Source organism: Acromyrmex echinatior, chromosome 19 (assembly GCF_024713525.1).
Source record: "Acromyrmex echinatior isolate Ae372 chromosome 19, ASM2471352v2, whole genome shotgun sequence".
Classification (NCBI taxonomy): Eukaryota; Metazoa; Arthropoda; class Insecta; order Hymenoptera; family Formicidae; genus Acromyrmex; species Acromyrmex echinatior.
The window spans coordinates 1,756,478-1,765,581 of record NC_141870.1 but is presented as its reverse complement, the minus strand read 5'-3'; the positions used below and the strand labels follow the sequence as shown (position 1 = coordinate 1,765,581).

At 30.0% G+C, this 9,104-nt stretch overlaps 2 protein-coding genes and 1 pseudogene across 7 annotated transcripts in view; 2 read left to right on the top strand and 1 right to left on the bottom strand.

Annotated features, from left to right (window-relative positions):
* Positions 1-9,104, bottom strand: part of LOC105146651 (uncharacterized) — a 31,828-nt gene that overhangs the window by 18,474 nt on the left and 4,250 nt on the right. The window contains exons 1-5 of one of the 4 annotated variants that reach the window (XR_015548236.1): positions 7,520-7,650; positions 5,738-6,007; positions 5,427-5,630; positions 3,759-3,847; positions 2,718-2,862 (exon numbers count right to left, since the gene is read on the bottom strand). The gene's annotated coding sequence lies outside the window, so the exon portion shown is untranslated. Of the gene's footprint in view, positions 1-2,717; positions 2,863-3,758; positions 3,848-5,426; positions 5,631-5,737; positions 6,008-7,327; positions 7,423-7,519; positions 7,651-9,104 lie in introns of those variants that run through there. The other 3 variants (XR_015548235.1, XR_015548238.1, XR_015548237.1) reach the window with 3 other exon arrangements.
* On the top strand, positions 36-2,114 carry LOC147906634 (uncharacterized; annotated as a pseudogene).
* LOC105146648 (Uncharacterized protein C4orf29-like protein) lies at positions 3,832-8,922 on the top strand. 3 transcript variants are annotated; one of them, XM_011057049.2, is made up of 9 exons: positions 3,832-4,170; positions 4,823-4,907; positions 4,985-5,167; positions 5,270-5,382; positions 5,479-5,617; positions 5,689-5,886; positions 5,968-6,259; positions 7,436-7,679; positions 7,769-8,922. In XM_011057049.2, exons 1-9 carry the CDS (start codon positions 4,079-4,081, stop codon positions 7,827-7,829), a joined length of 1,407 nt encoding a protein of 468 aa, XP_011055351.1. In that variant the 5' UTR covers positions 3,832-4,078; the 3' UTR covers positions 7,830-8,922. The 3 variants fall into 3 exon arrangements, with proteins under 3 accessions (XP_011055351.1, XP_011055350.1, XP_011055352.1); XM_011057048.2 differs by having other exon boundaries at positions 7,394-7,679; XM_011057050.2 differs by having other exon boundaries at positions 4,044-4,180; positions 7,394-7,679.

Genomic DNA, 9,104 nt, shown 5'->3' with positions numbered 1-9,104 from the left:
AAAAAATATATATTTGTATAAAAAAATTTAAAAATAATAAAAAATGATTTTACAATTAATTATTTAAATTAATTGCTTAATATAAATAATCAAGATTAATAGTAAGAAGAAGATGCGAAATCCATTTATTTCACTATTTTTCTGAATTCATTTTTGTTATTTTTATTTTTCTAAATATTTTATAATAACTAATACAATAACTAAATATCGCGTTATTTGGAATATAGTTTCTATAACTTAAGTAAGACAGAACAAAATAAAATCAAGTGAGTTTATATGTGTTACACATATAAACGTGACTTTTTCAGTATGCTTAAAATTCTTATGTAATTTATATTTTGATGATTCAACAAAATTATTTGCAAATCTATATCGAACTAAAATGTTAGATATTTAAAAAAAATCATTCTTTTCATAGCAAAAGATTAAATCGATACATTGTTATAAATATCATCGCGGACGAAGAAAAAATATTTTGAACAATTAAATGCTGGACAGTAAAATCGTAAAATGTTATGACAAATAATACTAGATGAAAATATACCTTACGGATTAATTGTAGATGCTCAAATGTTGAACAATGATATGATAGACTAAAAAATTCATAAATCGTGATTATATACTTGTAATACAGAGTACTAAGTAATTCTCTTACAACAGTTGTATACTGTAGCTCTTCATATAAAGTTATTTCTCACATATCGAGGAATCATTTCGTAAAAATAATGAGTTTTAATGATACACTTAAAAAAAATATTGAAAATTGAGAGTGTACTTTAATAGCACATGGAAATACGAGCAAATGAAAATTCAGATGAATATGAATATGTGAAACTGCTGCGGATATAATACATTCGACCAGAGCTTATTCCCGAACGACTGCGACGAATGGACAGTGAGCCAAAGATATAGTTGGATAAATAAGAATCTTTCTAAATTTTACTCGAACGTATCAGAGTCCTTATTGGATTTCATTCCGGCTTCCTTTTGCCAAGAAGATTGCGGTTGATCACCGGTCGGGAGAAACTCGAATGATTGTATATAAATATCGCAGAGGACAAAAATTCGTGCAGGATAATTTGGCCGGAATTGCTATGAATTTAATATTGTCGCTCTTACCTCTGATTACATTTGAAAATAATCTAAATTCAATCGTGAGTGATCACACTCATACGCCATACTTAGGATACAAAAGGTATGTCACTCTAAAGGCGGATACAGACTTGTTGCATATTTGCGTAAATATCAAATGATTGTTACGTGTCACTGTAAACACAGGACAACATGTGTGTCTAAAAGACGATGTAAAGACATCATAAAGTCATGAAGACATCTTTCAGACATTGCGTGTTACGACGAGAAAGGCACCGTATTTATATCATTGGATTGATATGCAATTAATGATACAATACATATATAGGTATACAACAATTCTGTGTCCGCATCAATAGGTATAAGTGGCATATCACTTTTCCTCAATGTCATAATTGAATAAAAAAAGCAAACAAACTGACAAACTGTTGCCCACTCTTACTAATTCTCCTCATGTGTCCAATGAAAGCGATATCTATCATATAAATTTCATATGTCATTATTTAATTCTCATCAATTTCGAAGATATTTGCCGACCATGTATCGGGTGGTAAATTGGTTTAACGGAGAACTCTGAATCAAAGGAACGCCTGCTTTCAAAGACATGCAAGTTGTACGTAAAATGCATATAACAATGAGAACTAAACTATCTCAGTAATAAACATGAAATCGACAAAGCGCGCAAATTCGCAAATCCATAGTGTCCAGATCGTGAATTGCTTCTAAAAGATTTCGCTGAGGCGTATCCATTCGAGAAGATCGATGTTCTTATAAATCATTTATCGATCTGCCATTTGAATAGAAATATATACAATGTGACAGGGCAGTGTTTCAATACTGCTTCGTAGACTTTGTTTTGTTTTATCCGCAAGAGTTTGATCTGCACGATGCAACCGATGAAGATCTTGAGGTTTATTGTCATCTTTAAAGATGTTACATTGAAATATTCCTTTTTGATATGTTAAAAAAAAATAAAATTTCCATTTTATATTTTAGCCATTTCGACGTCATTTCCTTTTTAATTCTTAATTTATTTCTATATGTATGAGCCATATAAATAAAATAATGAAAGTTAGAGTGGAATCTCATATTAAAAAGTGAAAATTAAACTAGTCATGAAAAAGAGTGATTACATTTTCAATCTTTAAGAGTGAGATTTCTTCAGAATAAAATTCACAAAAATTTTAGAGAGCATATTGAGGAATTAAATATCGTCAGTCTGAGTATCATCCCAGCAAACGAGAATGGATTGAAATGAATTAAAATGGATTCAGATTTTCAGAAATATTGATTCACGAATGTTAAAATGAATGCTTTTCAATCCTAAATGCATTTTTATTCATTTATAGGAATTGCATGGAGCATATTTCTATGTCTTTCAATTTAAAAATAATATTAGCTTTTTCTGTGCAAAAATACACAATTGTGAATACTGTTCAATTCAAAATTTTGAGTAGGAAATGCAGTTTTTCAATCCAATTGCATCCAATTGAATCTAATTGAATCCAATTAAATCCAAAGAAAGTATTCGCTATTTATATATATAAAATACACATTCGGATAGAAAAAAATTTCAATCCATTTTAATCCTCTCATTTGCTGGGATCTTATTCTTAATTACTCACCGAATGTTCAGCAAGAATAAAAGATACTCGGAGTTGACAGTCGTTTTGGAATGCAACCAGGATGGTAAAAAATCATACTTAGGTATTTATAACATTCTCCTTTAAATGCTTCTGTGTATCATCCGATATCATGCAACTCAAAAGACTTAATAAATTCAAAAGAATTAATAAATTCATTTTATAGAAATTCATATATATATACATTATACATAGGAATCTATTATTAATAAATTACACATAGAAATTAATAAATTCATTGTAGAAGTTTATACATCATTATATATAGGAATCCATCAGTATTAAATTATTAATATATGTTTTTGCATTATTTTCATATGTGTCCTAATAAATTAGAGTAATCAATTTATACTCATTAAACATGACAAGATGATAATTAGTACCTTATAAGTTAACTCAAATAATACCTATTTCATTAGTAGAGAATCATTAATCTTTTATCGTTTAACATACAGGACAAAAATTAGATTAGGAAATTATTGGAATTAAGATAATTATTTAGAATATCCCTCCCCCCCCTCTCACCACAAATCTTAATAAAAATACACTTATTCGACGTATTTTCACTCAAAACGAAAAAAATCTCAAAACAAAAAAACGTGGCCTCGTGAATCGAGTTATTAAACAAATTCTCTGCTTCAAAATACAAATTCACTGCTTTAAAAACACTAATTCACTGCTAATGCAAAAACTTTGTATGCTTAAAGCAGTAAATTTGTGTAATTAAAGCAGCAAATGTGTTTTTAAATCAGTGAATTTGAGTAATTAATGCAAAACATACATAGCGCTATATTGAATCGGGATAACAGATATCTTAACCTCTAAAGTTTCGAACTTTAACATTTAATAACTCGATTTACGAGGTCGACCGCCGCAGCATAAAAGTTGCAGAAATATTACTGCAAGTTTTGTGCTGTTGCAGTTGTAAGTATAAGATTTTACCAATCAAATTAATTATTCATTAAGTTAATCACAGCTCGATCAAAGTCATTTTTCATAACGAGAAACCAAATTCGTACTTACGCGCGAGGGCGCATCATGGAATGTCCCTCGATTGCGTTTATCGTCTGATCGACCGCTCGCTCTTCGATTGGTTTCTCCGCGCGCAAAATCTACACGCACATAAATATTGCGAGATGTATACACGTCAATAACACGTCGTGTCGTGAAAGGTTTAGTTTTTTTCCATCGCCGCGAAACGATTCGAGCGCGTGCTGGAGATTATGAGGGGGATGATACGTTAACGCGGGACCATTCGACTTTTCGTGTGAGATGCTTGATACTCGCTCGACGACAACGACACGGTACAAGTAAACGGCGAGGTCGATATTCGTTTTATCGCGATGCCGCCGAGTCGTTTGGACGCAGTTTACCGGAGCATCCTACTCACCAAGTTCTTCACGAAGGGCTGGGGCAATCCACAAAATTTAAGAAGGTAAGTGAAGGTAAGTGGCTAACCTGATTTAACCTAATAGCCAACGTTACTTGTTGAATACTTCATGCCTTAGATTGATTGGTAAATTTCCATTGTTATCTTCATATAAATTAATCTATTTAAAGCATTCCTCGTATCGAATAATAATAGATAGTGGAGTGCTATGTGACTCAGCACTGTTAATGATAAGATATTTTATTTGAAAGATGAACAGATTTACAGATGTAACAGATATAATTATGTTTTCTATTTGACCCAGGTGACATAAATATTGTTCTTTATAATTTATTGAATGTCAAGAAAGATAGGTGTTAGATATAATTAAGGAATGCTTTCTGTTTGACCCAAGTGACACAAATATTGTTCTCCATAATTTATTGAATGTCAAGAAAGATAGGTGTTTAAGTTGACTTGTGATACTATTGTTTGTTTTTATCAATATAGATTAATTTTAATCTTGATTCAACTAACTTTTTATCTTTTTTTGTTCTAATTCTTAGAATATAATGCGATAATATTTAATAATATTTCTCTCTGTCAATTCTATATCTGATATTTATAATGTTCATAGTGCGTAATATTTGTAAGCATCTAAATCTTTAACAATAAATTATTAAAACAGTATCTAAATATCTAAATAATTCTGTTTCAGAATTTTTGAATTCAGGAAAGTTATCGCAAACCGGAAAACATGCTACAATATGATACCAATTAACTATCCGATAGAGATAACAAAAGTATTTTATATTATATTCTTTCTGATAATATAGATTCCACTATTATAAAAAATGATAATGTATGTGTTTTTCTATAGGATGAAGTTTGGTCAGACTGTCATATAATTGAGGGTCGATTTGAATCACCTTTTGAGAAGCATCTTCCAGGAATAATGCCAGATAAAACTAAGATGGCCTATTTTCAAATGGTTTTACCATCTAAATGGAATTCTCATAAAATAAAACCGATTTGTTTACATCTTGCAGGAACGGGCGATCATGTATGTAGCATTACTGCTTATTGTATTATGATCTTTCAAAGTATACAATATGGTATACCTTTATTTTTACAGAGATATTTATATATTTTACTTATTAACTAGTTTTTTTGGCGACGTAGAAATCTTATTGCTAAACCACTACTCAAGGAATCTGGGATTGCATCGATACTGTTGGAAAATCCATTTTACGGATTGAGAAAGCCAGACGATCAAAAGTAAGAACTCTTAATTAAAGTTTGTAAGGTACAAAGTTACACACCTTTGCAGATTTATTTTTCCTTACTCCATTCTTTTTCACTTCCACTTTTTAGACGTTCTAGTCTGCACAATGTATGTGATATCTTTATTATGGGAGGCTGCCTGATAATGGAATCTATTGTTTTGTTAAACTGGTGTGAACAACATGGATTTGGTCCATTGGCTCTCACTGGATTGTCGATGGGTGGACATGTTGGTTTTTATTCTGAAATAAAATTCAGTTGGTATATTATATGCATTTAAATATCGTGGTTTTTTTTTAGATGGCATCTTTAGCAGCTACCAACTGGCCGAAGCCAATTTCATTAGTACCTTGTCTGTCGTGGTCAACTGCTTCGCCTGTGTTTACGGAAGGAGTAATGAGTGCATCGATAAATTGGGCACTTTTGGAGACGCAATATTTTTCGGATGAAGCATATCAAAATGATCTCGCAAAAATGGTGAAAGTTATCGATCATGATGTAAATATATCATTTTTGTAATTTTGTTAATAATTTTCTCAAAGTTTCTTTTTGCTTTTGTTGAATATTTAATGTTTTTAGGATGCTTTCTTAGCTGGCCAACATTTTGCAAAGCACTTTCCTGCAAGCATGAAGAGAGTAAATAAGTTGAGAAAAGAGTTTAATGAAAGCAATGAAGACAATAACACTATAAGTGATGCAATTAGTACCAATTCTATTGATAATCGTAATGAAATTAATGTCTCCATTGAATCTAAAAACGATAGCAATCAGTTGCAATATCAGATTGCAGAAGAGAAGGCAGCAGCTAAGATATTTCCCTTAAATCTGATTTCTAATAGATTTAAATCAAAGAATCCTAATACTCTCAAAGGTACTTCATATAAATTAACTTGCATATCTGTGTATAATTCATCAATTTGCTATGTAGTTTATAAATAAAATACACACACACACACACACACACACACAATGTAGGGTGTCACATTTTAAACGATCATCCTCCAAAAATTTGCTTTGTTTGCAATTTTAGAGAAAAATGCTTCAGATTCAATTGTTGTATATGGTTTGGAAGGGTACATAAGATGCTATTATTGGTTTGACTTCGCAAAATTGTTTGAAGGTTACATGAAGGTCATTATCAATTTCTTAAATGGAATGCCCAATTTTTGATAGTAGTCTTTGTAGTTGATTTGAACACTTCCAAAATGATATAATGAAGCCTTTTTGTTAAGAACTTCTTGATTGATTGAGTTTTTAACATTAAGATAGCATTACCATTATTCAAAGTATTTCAGATTATAAAGATTTTGTGGCTTAATTCAAACCTCCATTTGCTTTTCTGAATGTACGTAAATGTAAGCGCATGAACTTAATTTATGAGCTCCTCTCAGAGTGCTTGATTTGAGTAATGCTAATGTTGGCCACACTAATTTCCATCAAGCTTTATGACTCGAAAAGTATTGATCAGAAAAAGACTTCATTATAGTGAAAAGTAAGCTACAAGAATATGTAATGAAATATATTGGGTTTCATTTAAGAAATTGATAGTGACTTTTTCATGTAACAAACCTTCAAACAACTTTATAAGATCGATCCAATGACACCATCTTATGTTTCCTTCCAAATCATACAACTTTTAAGCCCGATGTATAAGATGAAGTTCACTCAACTTTCTGCGTTTTGCCAACGTTCATCCTATAACCTATTACAATTAAAATAAGTTGGATTAGTTTCTAGTTTTGCGACTTGCGACCCACGTTTTGCGTCTTATGTAGATCGGGCTTTATCTGAAACATTTTTCTTTAAAATTGTAAACATAGAATTTTGGAATGTGATCGTTTAAAATGTAACATCCTGTATATATCTCAGTTCTCATTTTCTTATGATAAAATTAAAACAGTTTAAATATGTAGTTCAGATATATTTGTTATCTGTTAACCTTGCGTTTGGCAATCCTAGATAACATAAACATGGTTTTATATGACCGTTGTTTTTTCTATGACAGGCGTTTGCTTATTGCCAGTGCCGAAACATCCGCTGTTTTCAGACAATAAATGGCGTGAACACGAGGCATTGCAATTTATGCGCGGCATTATGGACGAGTGCACACATTTGAAGAATTTTGAGATACCTGTTGACACTGAATTAATCATTGCTGTCTGCGCCAAGAACGACGCTTATGTACCACGAGATCATTGCATGAGTTTGGAAACTATATGGCCGGGAGCTGAAATTCGTTATATCGATGCTGGACATGTCAGTGCTTATCTTCTTCATCAGAAAGTTTTTAGGTATTTCAAAATCTATTATAATTTTTTGTGTCTTTATCTTTTTTTACCTAATGTAGAAAATTTTCATTAGCAAATGTGTTTCATTTCAGATCTACAATAGCGGAATGCATTCAGCGATCTATGAAAAAATATCCTACAGAGGTTAGTTGATGTGTAATATTTGCGAATTTTATTACAATTTTACATTATTTCGAGACTCTCTTAAATTTTATTAGATAACGAAATATTTTCCGAGTTTGTGATTAACTAGAACTTTTTTACGCTTGAGGATCTCTGTATGCGCACGTGTGATCTATTTTTAAATCATGATAATTATCTTGTACAAAAGAATACAATTGTTCAGTCAATTTAGTATTTAATGTATTGTTACACAGAATGAGCTAGTTGCCAATAAAATGTTCCTACAATAATAAAACAATAACACAATAGATAGGAAGATTTTGACACACACATACACACACACACATATATATATATATATATAATATATATATATGTATATATATATATATATATGTGTGTGTGTATGTGTGTGTGTGTTATTTTAACTAAAAAAATCAATTTGTAAAATAATGAAAAAGAGAAAAAATATCTAAAACAAAAATTACAGGAAGACAATAGATAGTGACTTTAATTTGAGCTTGGCTGATGTATCTTCAAGATTATATACTTTTATTTGTTTAAATGATACAATATAAATTTTTGTAATGTTATTTCCTTTATGTTTTGTAGACATATAGCAATATATGATCTGTGTATAAAAATAAATATTATATAAAAGCAATATATCAAAATTAAAAATGTTGTATACACAAATATTTTATAAACAGTTTTTGATACTCTTATGTGTAGAATATCATGGAAAATTACTTCATTAATTATAAAAATTTATGTGGTTTTGTTTTAAGAAAAGTGATTTGCATAATCTTGAAGATGTCAGATAAAATCAAATTGAAATTAGTATTTTACGATAAATGCTTTCAAAATCGAATAATTTTTGCCTGCTCGAATTAAAATTGGATAGTCTATACATTATATAAATACAATATACATAAAATTTAGACATATTTTCAACTGTATTTTTATTACTGTTTGTGAATCACTGATACTCGAATAGTATTATATATTATATAGTTGTATAATTATATAGTGACGAATGTTCATGAAAAAATGCGATATACTTGATATATTTTGTATATGTAATGTAATTATATGCAACAATAAATCACATGTGTATATTTTATGTGTGTGTGAGAGAGATAATAATCTTAAAGTGTATGAAGTAATCCGAATGAAAACTTTTTCTCTTTCGTCTAATTCAACATACAAATAATCATACAAATAATTTATAAGATTTTTGAATTCTTGCCCAGTTTTCTTGTTTAATGAAGTTTACGAAATCATAGGTAGTGAATTTCTGCTTTT